The 20,957-nt window shown below is 65.1% G+C and overlaps 1 protein-coding gene across 1 annotated transcript in view; it reads right to left on the bottom strand.

Moving 5' to 3' along the window:
* LOC122442539 (collagen alpha-1(V) chain) overlaps positions 1-20,957 on the bottom strand; it is a 156,435-nt gene that overhangs the window by 65,158 nt on the left and 70,320 nt on the right. The window contains exons 33-45 of the mRNA XM_043470391.1: positions 20,615-20,952; positions 19,141-19,407; positions 18,050-18,217; positions 17,864-17,920; positions 13,796-13,837; positions 13,524-13,586; positions 7,075-7,149; positions 6,317-6,409; positions 4,853-4,909; positions 4,008-4,061; positions 3,660-3,713; positions 2,252-2,305; positions 1,068-1,121 (exon numbers count right to left, since the gene is read on the bottom strand). Coding sequence (XP_043326326.1) covers positions 1,068-1,121; positions 2,252-2,305; positions 3,660-3,713; positions 4,008-4,061; positions 4,853-4,909; positions 6,317-6,409; positions 7,075-7,149; positions 13,524-13,586; positions 13,796-13,837; positions 17,864-17,920; positions 18,050-18,217; positions 19,141-19,407; positions 20,615-20,952 — 1,376 coding nt within the window. The remainder of the gene's footprint in view (positions 1-1,067; positions 1,122-2,251; positions 2,306-3,659; positions 3,714-4,007; positions 4,062-4,852; positions 4,910-6,316; positions 6,410-7,074; positions 7,150-13,523; positions 13,587-13,795; positions 13,838-17,863; positions 17,921-18,049; positions 18,218-19,140; positions 19,408-20,614; positions 20,953-20,957) is intronic.

Below are 20,957 nucleotides of genomic sequence, written 5' to 3'. Positions count from 1 at the left end.
CTCCCGGGCCTTGCCCAGAGTCACAGAGGACCCATCGAAAACACGGTGCCTCCTGGCTCGTCGGGGGGCATGGCTGGCTGGCGGGATGCTCCCCGGGCCTCGGAGTCCTGGCGGTGGCTCAGCTAGAGCGGCACCAAGGACCCCAGGCGCCCCAGGACCCGCGGCAGGGTCTGAGCGGCACCCCGCCGGCCTCTCCGTGGGACACAGGCTGCACCCCAGCCCCACGCGGCCCCCAGAAAGGGCCACCGCTCCGCACTCTGAGGGTCAGCGCTGGCCCGCCCGACACCCTGCACTCCATCCGTGCTCAGCACGTGCCCGTCGCTGGCCCGGCCTGATCGGGGTCCCCGGGGGCGGTGGGGCGCGCGGGCGCGGCAGCTCTGGCTAGAGCCCTACAGCCGCCTCCCGAGGCAGCACAGGCGTGATGGGTGACCCGTGTGACAAAGCCAACACGTGTGTGGGCACGCGTGTGTGCACACGTGTGTGCCGCACACACAGACATGTGCCCGCAGGTCCAGGGTGTGCCGAAACATCAAAGAATTGACATCAGAGAAAATGGGTCGGCAGGAACCGTCCACGGAGCTGCCGGGAGCATCGGCTGGGGGCACCTGAGTCACATCAGACGAGCCCAGTCGCAGTCCCCACCCGACTGCCGTCCACGGGGGAGGCCACACCGGGGGAGGCCATCCACGGGGGAGGCCATGCAGGGCTGGCCCGCGTCCTGGAGTCGCCCCTTTAATGGTGCGGAGAGTTCCGGCCGGCCCCCACAAGGGCAGCTGCTGGGTTTCCTGACAGTGTGGAGGCCCCTGAGCAGAGGCGGCTTCCTGCTGCCTGGCCCCTTGAGGGACAGACCCCAGTGGCCCTTTCGCCATCAGCGGGGGTGGAGAAACGGGCCCTCCATGGGCTGAGCTCGCGTCCCCAGGACGTTCTGTCCATGTCCGGCCCCACCCCCATGAGGTGCACGTAGCGACCACTCTGGGATCGAGGGTCTGGCCCCCGGGGAGCCTAAGGCTGCCCCAAAGGGCCCTCACACAACTGCTCCCCGCGGCCCCCAGACAGCAAACACTCACCCGGTGGCCCTTCTCGCCCGGCAGCCCCGCCAGGCCATCGAAGCCGCGGTCACCCTGCGGGGAGGACAGAGGGCAGCTCAGCGCAGGCCCCAGGCGGTGGTCCACACAGCATCTCATGCCCGGGGCCCGCACTGGCCACCCCCCAGCGCACCGGCCACAGCCCTGGGTCCATGTTCCCATCTCTTTCCCCAAAACCCCAACCAAGGCCACACAGAGACAAATGGCTTCTGTCCCAGAGCCACGGACAGCGAGACCTCAGACGCGGGGCTGCAGAGTCCGTGTGTGAGCGGGCACAAGGGCTCCCGTGCTGCCGTCTGCCTGTGCCTCTCACCGTGACACGCCGGGGCCCAGAGCGGCGCCCGCACGCTGTAGGTGCGCCTTCTTGTGCGGTGGACGGCTCGGCACCGCCCTTGGGCCCTGGGGCACCCCGGCTCCCCGGCCAGCCCTCCTCCCGCCGCCCAGGGGGCCTCCTGGAGCCCAGCTGCCAGCCTCGTGTGTGGCAAACCACACGAGGGAAGGCTAGTTCAGCCTGGCATGCTTTTGCTGTCGAAACAAGACAGTAACCTCCTGGGACAGACTCGGGAAGCTTCTCCTCCTTTGTCACCAAAGGTCCCTGAGATCAGGAGGGCTCCAGGTTCGCTCGGGGCTCACAGGGGGCACCCGGGGGCCGGCCCACGCCAGCTCCGGGGTGGGCAGGGGCAGTGCCCGAGAACAGCTGCCGTCCCCACTGTGGGCTCCTCGTATGGCCCTGGACAAACTCTTGCAGGGTGAGAAGGATGGGTACCAGGAACAGGGCCGGTCCACCCCAGATTCGGGGACAGACAGACAGGCCCGCCACACCACGGTGGCCGGGGGTCGTGGGCTGCAGCCTCCTCAGCCAGGGCAGACTCTGCCCTCAAACACACCTGAACTCCCCGTGTGCGATGTCTACTTGCTCCCTGCAACCCCGAGGAGCTCGGACTCCCCCACCTGGGCAGGAGGACTTCCTGCCCTTGGACTTGGGTGACCCATGAAATTCAGCCTGCTGACACTGGTCCTCTCGTCCACGTGCCAGAGGGCTGATCCAACCTGACCCTTCCTGCCCCTGGGTGAGGGCACGCGTCCTGTCTTCAGCATATTCCTCACAGTCGACGACAGGGGTGATGCCGACCGTGCGGGCCCCAGGGGGCGGTGACCGAACCTACCTTGGGGCCAGTCTGTCCCGGCATCCCTCTTGCCCCGTCACTGCCGGCTCGGCCCTGGAACAGAGCGGGGCAAAGTGTCAGCACAAAGGAGCGGCCAGCGCGAGGAGGACCCCGAGCAGGGCTCCCTGTGATGTCAGACAGAGGGCCCCACAGCCCCCACAACAGGCTGGCCCAGAGGACCCAGACCTGCAGTCCTGCTTGCTGTCCACAGGCTCTGGTCTTCCCAAGCCTTACCATCCTGAACCTCAGAGCAGGCACAACCCAATTAACCACCTAAGTGTCCACCACGGACCAATCACAGGCTCTAGCCTTCCCAAGCCTTACCATCCTGAACCTCAGAGCGGGCACAACACAATTAACCACCTAAGTGTCCACCACGAACCACTGAACCCCAGCAGAGGTTAGAAATCTAAACGGCGGCCCTTTCAGAACTGGCCGTGCACCCCTCTGCCTGTGGACCTGGGGCCTTGAGGGGCCGCCTTGAGACAGCCACGCCCGAGAGCCATTCACTCTGTAACGTCCCTTCTAACTACGATCGACTCCCGGGACCGAGGCCCCGGACTAAGGAATGACCCGTTTTTTTTGCCTCGAGGTCTTTGCAACTAGAGCAGGAACGGGCAGACCAGTGGCCAGAGTTCCTCGCAGAGGTTCATTAACACAAGAAACGAGTATTGCTTTCACTCAGCAGCAACATTCAGTTGATGGAAAGATCCGCTAGTGAGAGTTTGATGTGGGTTAATCAGGATTTCCCGAGCTCGCGTGGACACTGTTCATTAATTTATGTCGGGTTAGAAAGGCGTGCGCCCTCGGTCAGTCACCACGGTCACCTGGAGGGAGAGCACTCCCCTCCACTAACACGCCAGGCCGGACAGAGAGGCGGAGGCGGGGGACAGAGAGGGGCTGCGGGGGGTCTGAGAAGCCACCGGCCATCCCCCCAACAAAGCCGAAGCCATTTCTGGAGAAAGGAGGCTGCCCCGGAGAAGGAGGGACCGCTGATCGTGTTGTCTCTTACACGCTTGCTCCCAGAGAACCTGGGAAACCGCTTTAACTCAAAATGTGGGTTAACAGGGAGCTCAGCTCGGGGCTCTGTGATGACCTGGGGTTGGGCCGGGGGACTGGGAGGCAGACTCAAGACGGAGGGGCTAGGGGTGTCCTTATCGCCGATTCACATCATCGTACGGCGGAAACTAACAACAGTGCAAAGCCGTTATGCTCCAATTTAAAAGAACATGTTAAACTGTGTTCGGATGCTCAGGACGGAGGCTGGGGCAGGGGAGCTCGCTGCTGTGGGATGGGACCCACCCAGCCCTGGACACAGACGTGCCCTCTGAAGGAGGGGGAGCCTGGCCGGCGAGACGCAGCGTCACCACGGCAGACACAACGCCAACTCCCGCCGAAAAACACTCACCCTTCTCCCAGGCTTTCCTGCCGGGCCAGGCGGGCCCTGCACGCCCCGTGGACCCTGTCCGGGATCAGAGGGCAAAGGTCAGTCGCGTGTCCGCTTCTCAGAGGACAAAACCAAGCCTGGTCCCCGTGCTCGCCCCCCCGGCCGCCCAGCTGCCAGCACGCGGCATCACGCGGACAGGGCGCAGGGTCCGTGGCCCTGAGCCAGGGCGGGACGGAAGGCAGCCCGCGCGGTCTCGCTCCGGACCCTACAGCCGCTGAGCATCGAGAGGGCAGCTCCCCCCGCTTCCCTGACCAGAGGCAGCGACAGGGCTCCGTCTTCCCGGAGAGGCCAAGGCCCCGGGGTACGTACCTGAGGCCCCATGTCTCCTGGCTCGCCCTTCAGACCTCCGCTCCCGGGAGGGCCCTGGGGGGACACGCCTGGTTAGGGGGCACCCGGCACAGGGGTACAGGCTGTAGGGTGGCTGGGGAGGACAAGCAGGGAGGGGGAAGGACCCGGGGCTGCGCCCTGGGCAGGGCCCCCGCGGAGCCCGCCCGCCGCCTTGGACACACCCCGAGGGACAAGCAGTCATTTTCCTGGTTTGCATCTCGTCCCGGGTTGGAGGGAAACCCTGGACGGGGGCAGGGGGAGACCCCTGCGCTCAGCACACGCTCACTTCTCTCCGGGACGAATCTGCCCTCCGTCCGCCGCAGCCCGCAGCCCAGGGCCGGGTGTGGACGTACTTGTCCACGGCAGGGCAAGATCGCCAGATGCCGCAAGGGACCAAACACCCCAGGGTCAGGGGCCAAGCCCACCCCCTCCCGGGGAACAGAGAGAGGGCCCCGTGGGCCTCGATGCCCCGGCTCCCTGCAACTGCAAGGGCCACACACACCCCTGGAGACCCCTCTCCCTGGCCCCGGGGTGCCCAGCACACGCTGCCCAAGGAGTTAGGTGGTAATCAGGGTCTGCCTCACACTGAAGTGGTCTTGATGGTAAATAGCCTCAAAAGAAAGAGGCTTGGAGCCCCTGGGGGGGCGAGGCAGAGTCGTGGTCAGTACAAGTGCAAGGGCTTCCCTGCCCTGAGGGCAGCCCGGGCCTCTGGTGCCCAGGGAGCCCCTCACCCCCCGCCCCCAAGATGCTCTGACCCAGTGAGCTGGGAGCCTGATGGGCAGGGGCCAGTGAGGGGCACCCACCCCCACACCCCCAAGATGACTTACCATGGGACCCGGTCTTCCAGTGAGACCCATCGGGCCAGCAGGCCCCCTCAGCGCCAGCTGCAAGGCAAAACGGGACATGCTGAGAAATGGCTGGTTTACCCGTCCTGACAGGTGGGAAGGGGCCAGTGTGAGAGGCCAAGGACAGAAGCCTCTGGCGGGGGAGGTCACAGGGACCCCGGACCCACCTCCTCCGATCCTCTGGGCTCCCAGCGGCAAGCACCAACGGGGCGGGCAGAGGGGGGCGGCAGCCGGGTGGGTGCCCACTCACCGCTTTGGGGCTGGGTGCCCGGAGCCTCGGGCTGACCCTTCCTTCTCCCCACCTGCCCCGGCCAGCCCCGCACCCTCACAGCAAGCGTGAAACGCGGCTGCCCTGGGGGACTGGCCGGGCGTGTGCTGTGCACGAGCTGAATCACACATTCCCCGAGAGGCACTTTCAGGGCCCGGGGGTTATATCGGGGAGCCTTCGGGGTGAGTGAAGTCCTTGCCCCAGCCACGGGGACCCCCCTGCGCCCCTGCCCAGGTGCCCGCTGCCTGCCCGCTGCTGAGGCTCACTCCCACTGGCTTTCTCCAAGGGCCTCTTCCACACCCATCGTGCAGCTGTTTCCTGCACGAGGCCATTTCAATTTTGGAACGTTCTGTGTTATAAAATCTTAGGAGCCCATCACCCACTTGGCTTCAGTCAACACACCCACAGATTCAAAGGCCAGCCAGGCCGGCCTGTCAATAAGCCCCGTGGCGGGGGATAGGGCCTGTCGCCCGCTGACTGCATTACACGGCAGTCTGCTCCACGGCAATGACTGCGTACCCGCTGCCCTGTAATTCATTATCCACGCACTCTGATCATCAGCATCTATCCGTGGCGATGGAGCTACATAAATATCGCCAAACGAGGGTCTCCTCGGCAGCTCCTTGTGACGCCCCATTACGGGCACTCCAAGGAAGGATGGCCCGCCCCGCCGGGTGGCATTTGCTCTTGTCATCGGCAATCAGCAATCTGGAGCCTTGTCAATTAAAACGCAATTCACTCATCAGCTCATTTGCCGAGAGCAGAGTGGTAAGGAGGCTCCTTGGGACCCCCCAGGCTGAGTGAGGGGCTTCGGGGCCCACCCCTGAGGTTCAGGCTTGACCCAGCTCCATCACAAGGGACCCCCCAGGAGTACATGGGGTCTCTCCATCCCAGAGCCGGGAGGAGGCAGTAGATGGCCGAAGAAGACGGGGTCAGCAGAAGCCAAAGGGGCTCAGTGGCTGTGTCCATATCTGGGAATCTGGACCCTCAGTGTGGACAAGGGACCCCTGAGAAGCTTCCCCCACCTCTCCTGGTGCTCACCAGGGCCCCCAAATGTGCAGGGATGACTGGACAACCCCCCAAGCTCCTGAGTCCCAGGTGAGCACCCCAAGTTGGGAAGAGGGGCTTCCCCTGCAAGCTGGGCTCCAAGCAGCTCCCCAAACCCCAGGGCCACTCACCCGGGCCTGCTGCAGGATGGCTTGAGCTTGGGACTCCTGTGCGGAGACCATGGGTCCTTTGGAGCCCGCATCGCCGCCCCCTCCAAACCGGAACTGCGGATATAAGAGTGGGGTCACTGGGGTTGCACGGGCATGGATGTCCACTCTGGACCCCAGGGCTGAGGGTGTCCAGTGGCCTCTCAGGTGACAGCAGAGCCTCGGGGGAGCTGGCTGGGCAGCTTTCAGCCCCGGGCCTCCGCCTGCTGATTACGCCACCCGACTGCCCACACACGGCAGCCCCGTCTCTGCCCGACAATTCCAGCGCTGGGGATTCCCACCCCCCAGCATCCGTGACATCTCTCCTGAGACCCCAGAGCCCCGTGCCAACACCCATGCTGAGGGGCACACGGGCTCCGGGGGAGAGACGGACGTCTCCTGGCCTGGGCTCCCTGAGAGGGAGGTGGCCTGGGTCCTCTGCAGACCCCAAGGTCAGGAGCAGGTCACGTTCAAGAAGGGAGTCGGTGGTTTGGGGGTCTGAGGGCGAGGGCAGGTGTGCGGTGACGGAGGCGGACGCCACACAGCTTCCTGCAGAGCTGGGCTCTGCTCCCGCCCTGGACACTGTCGAAGGTGGAGACCCCGATCCTGGTGTCCACCCTGCTGGGCGGCAGAACACTCCCAGGAGCTATCTCCACAGGATGGCTGGCCCGGGTTGGAGCCCGTCTGTGGTCAGGGGACGCCCCTCACTCTGAGCCCCGAGCCCACCCCCCAGGTACACTCACAGGCAGCATTAGCATGGTTCCAGGAGGACCGGGCAGCCCGTCAGCGCCAGGAAGGCCTGGGCGTCCAGGGGGACCCTGCGGACAGAGGGCGGGAGAGCGGGTCAGGGCCCAGGAGGGAGCTGGACTGGGGTGTCGTGAGGGGGCCGAGGTAGGGCCCGCGGGAAGCCACGGCGAAAGCGCAGAGCGACGCAGGGCCCAGAGCCCGGAGGAGGGGCCTTCACTGCGGGCTGAGGACGAGGAGACCCCGGACCCGGGAGAGCCGAGCGAAGAGGCAGAAAGCCTGGAGCCTGCGGTCCAGAGCGGCAGAGGCCACCCCATGGGAGGCGGGCATGGGCGAGGCATTGTGGCTTCCACGGCCCTGGGAGCGTCCCTGCCGGGTGACCCCTAGGCTGGGCAGCCCAAGGGCCCCGGTGCTGACGGCTGAGAGGCCAGCTCATCCCCACGCCTCATCGGCCCTGCGGGTGGAGCAGATGCCGCACGGGCCACATCTGCTCGTTTGGACGGACACAAGGGGCCGGCATTCACGGGGGGACGGGCAGGGTCACAAGGCCTCCTGCGCACTTCGAGGCCCCACCTCTGCATAGACACCACCTCAGCGCTCGCCCGGCTGGTCCCCGACACCCCCAGCCCCCGGCAGAGCCTCTGACTGGTTCTGGAGTGGGTCAGGCCTAGGTGAATACAGCACGGATGCGTGCGAGCTTCGTCACTTCAGTCATGCCCGATTCTTTGCGACCCCATGGACTGTGGCCCACCAGGCTCCTCCGTCCATGGGATTCCCCAGTCAAGAATACTGGAGTGGGGTGCCATTTCCTTCTCCAAGGGGAGCTTCCCGACCCAGGGAGAGAACCCTTGTCTCTGATGTCTCCTGCGTTGGCCGATGGGTTCTTTACCACTAGCGCCACCTGGAAAGACCCCTGCAACATGAATAATACGGCTTCTTGTCAAAAAAGCGTTTTTATCACTCAGCTTTTCACAGAGGCAGACAGACGCCCAAGCAGCTTGCCGTGGGCGAGGTTCGCGTGCAGACAAGTGCAGCCCGCCCCCCTCAGTGAGACAGACCGCCGCCGACCCACGGCGGGGGTGCTGGTGGAGCCCTGCACGCACGACCGCAGCGCGACGCTCCCGGGGCAGACGCACCTCACTCCCGAGCCCCGGCCCAGAGGGCCAGGCACGGGGCTCCACCCCAGATGGGCTGAGAAGGGCACGCCCGGCCCGGCCCGGACCTCCACCCGCCCGTCTTCTCCTTCACGGCTGTCTTACTCCAGGGCTGATCCCTCCTCTTGTGAAATGTGGCAGAACACGGCTGCCTGCAAAGCGGAACGTGAACGCTCCCTCTTGTTCCGCCAGGAGGAGCCGGGGATAAATGCCTGCAGGTGCCCAGGGAGGCCAGAAGCACACGCACTGAACACGTGATGCATATCACGCCTGTGAGTCCATGGGCCGGGCGGCGAGGGGGTGGTTCTCCTTTTAGGAGGTGGTCTTGTACACGTGTCTGGCAGTCTGAGCCTTCCCTCTAACGCACGTGGAGGCCTATTGGTGAGCTCGGCCTCACTCCTTCCAATGGCCTCGGAGGTCCCCGCCCTCATGGGCTCATCAGTGATTGAATCCGTCCTCCTCTCACGCATGTTTGGGTCCAGTTTTCATCAGGACACAGGCTGTTGTGATGAAGCTTCAGGCATCTTTCTTTCCTCTTTTTTTTTTGGCTGAACCGGGCGGCACACGGAATCTTAGTTTCCCACCCAGGGATGGAACCTGAGCCCCAACAGTGAGAGCGTGGAGTCCCAACCACTGGACCATCAGGGGAAATTCGAACCATCTTTCTTAGATAGGTTCTCAGAAGCAGAACTGCTGGGTCAAAGGATTTTTGCGGCAGCCCGCTGCCCCGGTTTTTTATTGCTAATAGGCACAGCTAAATGGTCCTAGCTTGCCATTTTCGAAAAAAAAAAAAAAATTCCCAGAAGATAAAATTTACTTAAAAAAGAAAAACCCAGGGAGTGTTTAGCCAGTCAGACTTCCTCTTGGAAATTCTACCCTGAGAGGTGCTCACCGCTGAGCTTTCCGCCCCGAGTCGATCCCAAAGCAAACCCCCAACTCAGAGCTTAGAGTTGTGTGTCCCAGGGATGAGATGCCGTCCATGTAGTGTCCACGCCCATGTGGTGCGGGCTCACACGCGTGTGTGTGTGTGTGCGCGCGCGTGTAGCACTGGAAGCCAGGGAGCACATGGGGCAGCCCCTCACCCACTGAGACCCTCCTGCTCTTTCTAAGCTGCGGGGCTGAAAATTCAACCTCGGGGCCCCAAAGCTACTCAGCCCTCAACTACACTGAAAACAATCCCCAAGAACATGTGGGTAGACAGACAAAAGTCTGGAAACCCTGTGAGAGAGAGGGTTTACCTGCGGGAGAAAACCCCCCGTTTTAAGGGATCCTCCTGACACCTTAAAATCTGACGCGAGTCCCATGCAGCCCCGCGCCTGTGCTCTCTGCTCGGAGAAGCTGCCAGCCAAACTCTGCCAAGCCCCAGGGTCTGTGTCTCAAAGACTCGGCCCCCCCAAGCCAAAACAGGGGTCTGCATCCCAGCCGTCCTGCCACCCTCCACTGGACTTGAGCCGAGGACGGGGCTGCTCTGTCCACGGCCTGCGTCGGACGCAGGGCATGCCCCAGCCGCCAGGCTCAGGGCAACGTAAGAAGAGCCGGCCGGCCTCTGTGCGTCTTTAGATCAGTGCCCTGAGCTGGCCAGGCAGGCTCTGTGAAGCACTGGTGCCGCGGGGTGGCCGCACGCAGACCACGTACAGACACACGGCCCCCGCCGGTCAGCACAGGGCTTTCCCGAGGCCATCCTGGCACCGCGCCGCCGCAGACAACAGGGAACAGAGCGCTCAGACACTGAAAGCAGCTGCCGGCTCCAGCCCCGCTGGTCCAGAGCCCGGGACTCAGCAGCAGGCGGATCGGGGCTCATCCCCGGCTACAGAGCCCGGCTGCAGCTCACCACAAGGACAGGCAGCGGGGCTGGGCGGGGAGCGCCGGAGCGCAGGGGAGCCTTTACGTTGCGATACTTCTGTTTTCGGGCTTCAGAGAGGCCCGGAAAAGGGGAGGAGCCGCGTCGGCCCTCAGGTCCTCAGTATCGGGGTGGCTCACGCAGGTCCGATCCTGTGCAGTCGCAGTTTGGGGGAGGCCAGAGGCGTTCTCAGTGGTCACTTCCTGATCTAGATCCGAACACTGGCTACCCCTGCGGCCAGGCCAGAACCTGGGGGGAAGCCGCGCCCCCACCCCACCGCCCGCCACGCTCACATTCTGTAGCAGGCGGGGGCCGGCAAGTCCCAGACGAGCTCACTGACATCTGAGCCCAGGAGGCCAGACGGGCCTGGACGGAAACCCTGGGGGTTTCTGCTCCCAGCCCGCACCTCCCGTGCGCTCCCTAATATGACAAAGGGTTCCTTCCGGCTTCCGGGGCTTCAGTGTTAACAAGGAGACAGGTGGCCCCAGTGCCACGCTAGTAATGCCCCACCACAGCACGGCAGGGGGCGAGCAGGTCACAGAGAGGACGCGGCCCCTCCTCCCCCGGGGAAGCCCCGCATCACCACGCTTGTGGCCGGGACCTCACAGACACCGGCTGTGCAGAGCAGGTGACTAACCATGTGTCCCAGGCTGGATGGCTCCACGAAAGACGTCCTGGGCACACAGGGGCGCCTGGGGCCCAAGCCCCACACCCAGCCCCCAGGAGGCGGGAGACAGCACAACACCCCCTCCTGTGGGCACCCGCGGTCACGCACCGCGGCCTCTGCAGAGCTGGAAGCTTCCTACAGGTCTCAGTGGACCCTGCATCTTGGCCACGTAGCAGGGACCTGGGCTGTGCCCCCTCCCCAGACCTGAGCGTGAATCCAGCCAGCCTGCCCAGAGCCCACGCTCTGCAACAGAGAGGCCTACCACAGCCAGAGAGCAGAGTCTGCTCTCCACAACTAGGGAAACACCTGCACAGCCAGAAACACGTAAATAAATAAGCAACATAATTTTAAAAAAGGAAGAGCGGCAGAGTCCCAGGATCGGGACGGGTGGGGGTGGGGGGGCGAGGATCTTCCAGATTCCCCAGCGAGCAGCTCTCACGTGCAGACGGGCATGTGAGGCCAGGCAGATGATAGCGATCAGAACACGCCACCCTAAAACAGGCCGCTTCAGCTGAGAACTCACAGATGCGGGGAAGGCCCCTGCCCTCCCCGGACAGCCTAAAAGCAGGCCACATGCTTCCCTTTGCAAAGGTGGTGGGAATTCTCCAGCACCCACCCGCCCGAACCAGGATGACGGGAAAGGGGGGCAGCGCTTATCACTGGAGGTGGGCAGTGGGCACGCAGGTGAGTCTGCATGCAGACCTTCCTGGACCACCCTTATCTTCTGAGTTTCCACCCCCTCCCACCACGTATTTTGTAATCACTTCTCCACAATGTACTGCTTTTTGTTAAAATGGTATATAAGTTCTCAAATCTAACCACTTATCGGGTTTTCACTTCTATATTAAGGCCTCTGTACATGTGAAATTAAGAATATTAATGAGATGATTTATCTTTTCTCCTGTTAAGGTCTTTGTTCAGTTTAAGTTGCAGGTCCAATGGACAAAACCTAAGAGGATAAAGCTTTCTCTTCTCCTCCCCGGGGATCCTGAGGTCACCCTACCGGCAGGTGGCCGTGTGGGTCCTGACTCTGCATCCAGGGTTCTTTCACAGCTAAGGAGCAGAGAACCAGTAGATCCGGGCACTGAGAGGATGCTGGGCTGTGAGCAGGGATGATCCTTGGAAGAGAACTGGGACCCGAGGGTGGGCAGTGTCAGCTGCTGGAATCAGCCCGTCCCCCTGGGAAGGTGCCCGGGAGGGCCGGGGGGCTGCCGGGGTCCCTTCCAACCCCGAGAACAGCAAGCCGTACAGCAGGTGATCTCTCTGCCCACCCCACCCTGGTCCCTGTCTCCTGAACCCTGCCTCGAACTCCAGAGAGCTCAGCTCTAAAAGCCCCAGCTTCCAGGGTCAGGAGCCTCCACCCCGCCAAGTGTTTCAGGCACATTTAGATCCTCAGCACCGGAGCAGGGCCCAGCGCCGTGGACACCCGGGGAACGTGCCAGGTGGACACTTGAAGCAACGCCGAGCTGGTGGGAGACGCGGTCTGTGCTATCCGTGGCCCCGGTGGACGGCGTCCCATCCTATGTCCAAGAGAGACCGCTGCTCTCGCTGACGTCTGAACCTAGCCCCACCCCGGGCCCATCCGAGGATGGCTCTGTGAGCAGACACGGCCGTCACCCCATCTCATGCAGACCTGTGGCGGGAGCTGGGTTAGAGACGGCAGTCCCGGGTCCTAGGTGGGGAGGACGGGCCCTCATTTGCTTGGCTCACTTATTCAGCTGTAGCCAAGGAGGAAGTGGCATGGATGGGTGGGAAGGCCACCACGGAGCCAGGGCCCCCTACTCTGCCCCCAAAGCCACGGGCTCAGGGAAGCAACACGTGAGACTCCCGCCTGGTGCCCAGTCTGACCCGGCTGCCCTCTCAGGCCGTGCGGCCCCCTGCTCCATCTGCAGGCGGCACCTCACTCCGCCCGGAGCATTGCCCCAAAGCCCCGGCGCCCGACAGCCAAACACCCCCTCAGAAGCAGACCCCAGCCGCATCCTCCCCGAAACCGTGAGGTCCTTGCTCTGCCCCGGGCCGTGTGCCAGGCGTCTCTTAGGTGCAGACACGCTCCCAGGGCCTCTAATCTACAGCCGCGCCCGCTTATTAGCACTGAGTCTGGCCGCGCTCACATCCGCATCCATTAGACCAACAGGAGAAACAAGAAGGAAAAAGTCAAGGTGGACAAGAAGCCACAGGGCTGCAGTACCCCCAAGCCCCCACGAGGTGTCAGAGCGAAATTTCAGCATCCTGGGCTCAGCCCGCATCTCCCCTGCAGCTGGCGGCAGGGGACGGTCCCTTTGACCCACAGCAAGTTCTCTGGTGTCTGTCGCTTGATTCCTAACAAGGAAGCTGGAGGGAGTGGGAGGACGCCGCGGGCCCGGGAGCCCCAGGCGCCCATGTGTCAGCCCCACTAACGCACGGCCTAACAAGGAAGCTGGAGGGAGTGGGAGGACGCCGCGGGCCCGGGAGCCCCAGGCGCCCACGTGTCAGCCCCACTAACGCACGGCCGCGGGGCCAGACCTGTGCACCGCCCCTCCCCCGGAGCCCCCAGGGGTTCACGCCCCAGCTTCTTGCAGAAGTGGCCTGTCCCCAGCTCAGGGCCAGGCAACGGTTCACCCCAAATTCAGAAGAGAGCGGGCGCAGCAGGGGTGGCGTGAGAGGTGACCGGGTCGGGGCAGTTTGGGGAAGGACGTCAGTGTGTTGTGGTCACCCGTGTGTGTGAGGACAAGGCCGGTCCCTTAGTGGGGGGCTAGGGGGACGCCCAGACGAGGCCACCGAGCCCGTGATCCCAGGGGCTGTCCTTACCCTTTCTCCAGGGTCACCCACTTGGCCTGTGGGACCCATCGTTCCTGGAGGTCCTGGGAGACCCTAGAGTTAAACACAAAATCGGGCAGAGTTAAAGATGCAGCCACAGGGCGCTGCCCACCTGCCAGGAGAGGGTGGGCGTGGGGTGGGGAGCGGGGCGAGTGCCCACCCCAGGGCGTCCGCCCCCGATTTCCATGCAGGAGCGTTAAGGGGCCTCCCCGCACCCCGAGGACCTGCCCCACAAGTCACGGGAAATGAAACAGGACACTCACCGCGGGGCCTTCGGGGCCGGGCGGCCCCTCCAGGAGCATGCCCTGGAAGAGACAGGGAGAGCGTCTGAGCTCCCAGGACGGCCTCCCCCCATCCCGAAACGTGGACCTGGCCTCCCGGCCCCAGCCCCGAGCATGGCTCCCGGGCCGGGTGGCCCGGAGGACCACGGCCCAGGCCTCCAGGGCCGCACGCTCCGTTCGGGGACGGGTCTGGAGCGGCTGCCTCTGCTGTGGGGCTGTGGCGGGGGCCACGGTTACGGAGCTCTGAGCGTCTCCAGCCCGACAGCAGCCGGCAGGCTTCCACCAAGGACAGCTTCTGGAGGACAGAGGGGGGCCAGCCCCCGGCCCCAGCGCTGGCCTCCCAACCCTGGGGGCAGCACCCAGGCAGGCCTGGGCGACGGTAGCCCAGGGGGCCGTGGAGCCCAGGCCGAGGGCCCAGTGACGGCGAGACGGCTGCCCGGAGGACAAGAGGAGGAGGGGCCGCAGGCCGAGGCCCCTCGGGGCTGACCACTCAGACAGGCTGCGCTGGGGCCCCAGCCCCTCCCTCCTCCAGCAGGAAACGCCTCCCTCACCTGCAGCAGCCCCTCCCCCGTGGGAAACATAGCCTGGCCCACCGGACGCTCAAACCCTTCCTCCCCCTCCTCCAGCCCCTGCCCCGGCCGAGCCCAGGTCCACGTGGCCTCCCGCCCCCGGCCTCACTGTCTTTCCCCGCAGGTAGGGACAAGGCCTCCTGACTCCATCAGCCCCGCAGCGGAGACGACAGGGGGCCTCGCGTCTCTGCAGCCAGAGCTCCGGGCCGGGGTCTCCCGCCCTCGGGCCTCGGCTCTGGGCCCCTTCCCGGCCTGGGCCTCCTCTCTGCCCCTGACCACTCAGCACCACGGTCAGGCGGGCCCCAACGTCCTCAGTGCCCCACGCCCACGGCAGGGGTCTGAGGCAACGCACAGCCTCCCGGGGAGGGGCGGACCTCCAGCCCCGGCAGGGGACTCGTGTGCTGAGAACACGGTGGGGTGGGGTCTGCGGTCCCAGGACAGGGGCTTCTGTCCAGCCTTGTTGAGAAGGCTTCGGCTGCACGAAGGGCCTGTGGGTGCCGTGGACCCCTCCTCCCCGTGAAGTCTGGTGGCGGCCGAGACAGGGATGAGAAGGCTGCACACGCTGGCCCGGTGGAGACCTGCATCCTGCTGCCCGGAAGAAAGCCAGCTCGGGCCCTTGTGGGGCCGACCAGTGCCTCCCCCCCAATCCTGGGCTTTCCTTCGAAAGTGAACCTGGAGCTGCTTCCTAGGGGTGAGTGGGCGTGCCCCGGACACGCACCTGGTTGGCACACAGCGGTCGGACACCAGGCCCCTGCAGACCAAGCCCCTTATCCTCCCCACCGGGCTCCCCGGACGCCGGGAGGACGCACCCTGTGTTTGCACCGAGGTGCACTCAGAGGTGTGTGCACACAACTCCCTCCGGCCCGCCTCATCTCTCCGGGCTTTCCTGGCTCCTCTGACAACGGCCGCTGAGCAGGCTCAGAGCTAAACCGGGATTGAGGGAGACAGCCCCGCTGCACTGAGGACACACCATCTCTGTTCTCAGGGAGCCCCCCGGCGGGCGGGCCCTCAGGGGAGGGTCACGGGCCTGGGGAGGGCTGGGGGCCGCGGGATGGGTGGGCCCGACAGGGGGCACCTGCACTTTCCCAGGAGCGGGGAAGGGACCTGCGGCCACCACCCCACCGAGGAGCGCTCCCGAGACACAAAGAGGTGGTCTGCCCGCAGAGCCCCTGGTCCACACCCGCCAGGGCGGGGGGGTCTCAGCCTTAGCGGAGCTCCACACAGCTCTACAGGGAGGTCCATCCATCTGCTAAGCAGCAGGGCCCAGAAAACCTTCCTTAAACCACAGGAGGAGGCTCGTGCCTGCGACGGGCCTTCCCAAGTGACTCAGGCCCCCGGACGGGGAGACACCGGGTCCTCCTGGAGCACCAGGTCTCATTGACCTGAGTCCCCCTCCACCCCGGGGGGTCCTGTCCCTTCAAGGAGCACTGGTGATGCTGACCCATGACAGCGGGTACCGGATCCGAGTGGGAAACAGCTCTGGGGGGAACTGTCCCTGAGACGGATGGATGGAGAGAGAGGAGCTGGTTCCAAGAGCTCCGTGGACAGCGAGTCACACGCCCCGGAGGGAGGTCACTGGGGCAGGTGGGGGACAGCAAGCGGCCCCTCGACCTCCACGGGCCAGGATGTGTCAAGACCATGTCCACTGCCTCCCAGGGCTCAGCCCTCTGTTTATGGGGAGCTAAGACTTGAGGACAGCCAGCGATGCTCCAGGTTGAGATGTTCCAACTGTTTACATGACGCCCGGGGGGACTGGCCCCACCCCACAAGTACTCTGATCAGGCTGGGGGCTGGGCTGGAGAGAAGGACATGGCCAGAGCACGTCCAGATGGCCCCCCGGACGAGGCTGGACCGGACTTCCTGAAGACACGCTTTCTGTGTCAGATCCCCTCTCTGTTCTCAGCCTGCGTCTCCACCTGCCCTCTGCAGTACAGCCTGGCAGCTGGACGCCCCGCGCCCCCCCTCACCAGCATCCAGCCGGACCTGGACGCTACGGCCCTCGAACAGGGTCGGCCCATTCCGGGGGACGGGCAAACAGGACGCTCGTCCGGACCGAGATGCCGGCCAGGCCCTCCCAGAGTTGGACGTCCTGGGTCAGGGTGCTTCATGTCGCTGAGCAAGGGGCTACCTGTCCTCGGGCGCCTACCCTGGCGCCCTGTCCCTTCCCCTGCACCCCATCCCTCACCCCAGACAAGCCCTGTCTCCCTTGGACCCTTGGGGAGCACCGGAAAGGGGGTGTCCTGAGCCTGAGAACAGGATGTGTGTCCCCAGTGGCGGCAGCCCCGCGGGACCTGGGTCAGGCCAGGGGGCGAGGGGAGCAGAGAGCATGACCGTCACCCAGTCCCTCGTCCTGACGCCCCAGCCACGGGTTTCTGGTGCCTCTAAGGGGTCGAGGCTCCAAAAGAACCTTCCCGATTCCATGGGAACTGGACGGGAGGACCGCCTCAGTTCTCATGCCAGGCGCCCCGGGATAAGGGGGGCCCTGGAGTCTCCACTGGAGTCACGCCCTGGGATCAGGCACCAGGAACCGGGTGCTGGCGGCGGAGGCCAGAGCCCCGGGCGCCAGGCTGGTGACCCTCGGGAGACAGGACGCGGGCCTCCTCCCTCTGCTTTTGGAGGATGTGGCAGGACTGGACTTTGGCAGCCAGCCCCCGCCCCCTGCTCCCACGTCCAGAGCGGCCTCCCGGCCCCCGAGGCCGCGCCCCCCACGTGCGGCTGCAGGGCACCCCTCCTCCTCCCTCTGATCACGTGGCACCTTGCCCGCCCCGGGTCAGGGCAGAGGCCTCAGGCCACAGGGTGGGCCCGGGTGCTCCCAGCCAGGCGTGACTCCCTGAGGGCAGAGAACGTGGGACCCCGCGAACACCCACAATCCCATGAGGGGCACACGGAACTTCTCCCCAAGGTTAAGGCGTTATCAACGGTCATTTTGTTCCTTGCCTCCGGCCCCGTCGCCAGGTACAGGGCAGTTTTACTCAATGGGAGTTTGGGCGTGGAGTTGTTTTATTAAATCCCCTGGAGGCGGCTGAAAACCAAGCTTGCCTGTTTCACCAGCTGGAGGCAGAATCAGGTCCTCCCCGCCCACGATGGACCGACCGGCAGCTCCCGGCCCCACTCGGCCCTCCCTGGGGCTCCCTCCTTCCCAGAGCCGAGTCTCCTTCTGAGCTGGACTGGGTGTGCGGTGACGGTGACGTGTCTGGATCTTGGGCGCGCGGCACCAAGGGCCCTGACCCATCTGAGTCTCAGCAGACACTCCCATAGTCAAGGTCCAGAACCTTCTCCTGCCCAGGGATTTTTCAAAGCAGCACGCAGCATCCGTGAGGTCACGTGGCTCCTCATGGTGGCCCGGGGCACAGAGGTGCAGGGGTCCCCTGGGTCCCCTGGGAGCAGAGTAGGGTCCCCATCCTACCTAACCCACCACAAGCCCCCAAAATGTGACCCCTGGCCCTGCTAGTTCCAGAGACAGAATAAGAAAGCATCTTACCGGTTCAATGATGGCAGGTTCTCCTTTTTGACCTTTCTCACCCCGAGGCCCTCCGATCTGGGGTTCATGAGATGCAGAGAGAGAAGGGGGGAGGAGGAAGAAGGCACAGGTTACACCAGATCCACACGGCTGATGAGGCGGGGGTCCCACCCAAGGCCCAGGGAGGCGCCCCCCGCGGCCGCTCACCCCCTCATAAATGGTGTCCTGGTTGGCGGGCATGCCTGGCCCGATCTCCGAGGGGGAGATGGTGGGGTCGTAGTATGGGTCGTAGTAGCTCTCGTCCAGGTTCTTGATGGTTTCTTCCGTGAACTCTCCCTCCAGATCGTCCATCCCCTCCTCCGGAGGCGGGGCCGGCTAGGGGGAGGGCAGCAGTGGTCAGCCGAAGGACGCCAGGTAGCAGGCAGACCCAGGCCCCCGGCCTCGGGGCCCGAAGGACCGCGGCCTCTCCGGTCACAGAACACGGGGAGCCTGGGGGCTCACTTGCTGGAAGGCACTGTCTCCCTCTCATAAAGGGGAAACTCATCCCAAACCCCTACGATGCCGTGCGAACCAGAGCCGCCCAGAGACAGCTGTGCCCCACCAGACTGCCCTGTGCACTTGGGGAACCCCGGCCATCAGGGGCTCCGCCTCAGGCCCTGGGCCTCGGGGTAAGACGTCCATGATCCCATGCCTGCTGGCAGAGGGGCCTGAGCCCACCACAGCCCCGTGTGTGAGCCCTCTGGCCATCCAGAACTCAGCATCACACAGTGGCTATTTCCAAGCATCCGCTATGTGCCCTGGCCGCGCCAAACCCCTCTTCAACCTGGAAACTAGGCAACGACCCCAAGGGGCGGGCCTCACGGGCACCAGGTTGTCAGTGAGATCGCTGGTTTCTTTCGAGACGGGGACATCACCGTCCAAGGTCAGTCACTGGCAGAGATTTCAAGTCGGGTGGTGTCTCGTCTGCTCGTCCGACCCCCAGCTCAGGGGCCTGTCCCCCTCCCAGCCCACAGACAGGAGCAAGCCTGCAAACAGTTGTGACCTCATCCATCTCCACCCGAACCCTGCGAGACTTGGAGGCCGGGCTCCATTCTACACTGAGATCCACCCAGCAAGTTGGCGATTCTAAACTCGAGGGGCCCCGGGGAGCATCTAACACGCCCAGCTGCCAAGGGCCAGGTGTGGTGGGGCGGGGGACAGGGCTGCCGCCCCCGGACTGCAGGTGAGGGGCAGAGAAGGGGGAGCCCAGGCGTCCAGCCCCCGCCCGGGGCCAAGCCCGCTCGCAGGGAAGCAATTACGTTGGAGCCGTTGGAGGTGAGGACCGTGCTGGTGGGCACCTCGGCCCGGGCGCCCTGGTTGGGGCTCTGGTCAGGGTTCTGGTCGGGGTTCTCGTCTGGGTTCTCGATGCCTTCGCCGTAGCCAAAGTCCTCGTAAGGGGGTGGCGTGTAGTAGTCCTCGCTGGGCACGTAGTCGTACTCCCCGATGCCGGGGTCCTCCTCCTCCTTCCCGGGGCCCACGGTGGTGTCGGGCGCCGAAGGGGCTTCCGTCGGGGGCTGGGTCAGCTCCTGAGAGCCGGGCACAGACACGCAGGGTTAGGGGGAGGCCAGCGTGGCGGGACCAGGTCTGGGGTTTCCTCCGAGGCTGGAGAGGGAGGCAGACCCATCGGTCAGCTGGACCCTGTGGACTGGGGCGCAGGGGCCCCTCGGCCCAAGGGAGGCAGCGCAGCCCCAGGCCGGGCTGTGCACAACAAAACCCAGGATTGCACACCCGGACAGGTAGAGCTGTCTCACAGTTTCTTAAAACAAGAGAACGGGGAATTCCCTGGCGGTCCAGTGGTTAAGCCTCCACGCTCTTACTGCTGAGGGCCTGGGTTCAACCCCTGGTAGGGGAACTAAGGTCCCGCAGGCCACGGGGCAGCCAAAAACAAGAGGAAGAGACGCTCCCAGATTCTGAGAGCCACACAGGCCAGTGTCCCGGGCTGTCTGTGGGGAGGGGACCATGCTCCATCCTATCCACGTCCCCCCGCGTCCCGCTCACTGTGGGAAGCCCTCTGCCCCACACTCCCCTTGAGGACAAAGCGCACATGGTCCCGTGGTCCCTCATTTTCCTGCCGAGCTCCTGCCCACACCACGCCCGGTCTCCACATGTTACCAAACAGCCCCCCCATTCTCACCGAGGCCTCCTTATCCCCCTCTCCTGACCCAGGGGCCAAACGTCAGCCAGCCCTCCACCCCGCACCATGGCCCCCAGGGACCAGCACCCCACCCTGCCCCACGGCCCGCAGGGGTCACCCCCCCACCCTGCCCCAAGGCCCCCAGGGACCACCCTGCCACCCTGCCCCACGAACCCCAGGGGCCACCTCCCCCACCCTGCCCCACGGGCCCCAGGGACACCCTGACACCCAGCATCACAGCCCCCAGGGACACCCCACACCCCGCACCATGGCCCCCAAGGACCACCCCCCACCCCATACCATGGGTCCCAAGGACAACCCCACACATCAAGGCCCCCAGGGACCACCCCCACACACCATCATGTCCCCCAGGGACACCCCCACACCCGCCCCAAATGGCCCCAGGGACATCCCCACACCCTGCCCCCACCGGCCCAGGCACCCCACACCCTGCCCACGGCCCAGGACCACCCCACCCTGCCCCAGCGCCCCAGGACACCCCACACCCTGCCCCACGGCCCCCAGGGACACCCCCACACCCCGCACCATGGCCCCCAGGGACACCCCACACCCCGCACCACGGCCCCCAGGGACCGGACCTCGGCCACCTCCGTGGTCTCTCGAGCCGCCTCCACGGGTGTCTTGGTGGGGACGGGGTCCTTGCCCGTGTCGTCCGTGTCCTCGTAGTAGGGGTACTCGTAGTAGTAGGTGTCCCCTTCGTTGTCTCCGTCGGGGTACTGAGAGCACACGGGGCCGCGTGAGGAGGGCGGGAGCCCCCACCCCGCCGGGACACCAGCCCGCGTCTCCCTCCCCCGCGGGCTCAGCCGGTAAGAGTGGGCCCCAAAGGCTGTGCCCAACGCCAAGCGCCAACCCTGAGGGCCTGACAGACACCCCCGTGCCCAGCTCTGGGGCGCAGAGTCAGCCCCGGGGAGCAGAGTCAGC

This window comes from Cervus canadensis, chromosome 5 (assembly GCF_019320065.1).
Source record: "Cervus canadensis isolate Bull #8, Minnesota chromosome 5, ASM1932006v1, whole genome shotgun sequence".
Taxonomy (NCBI): Eukaryota; Metazoa; Chordata; class Mammalia; order Artiodactyla; family Cervidae; genus Cervus; species Cervus canadensis.
This window is presented reverse-complemented; position numbering and strand designations above follow the sequence as displayed.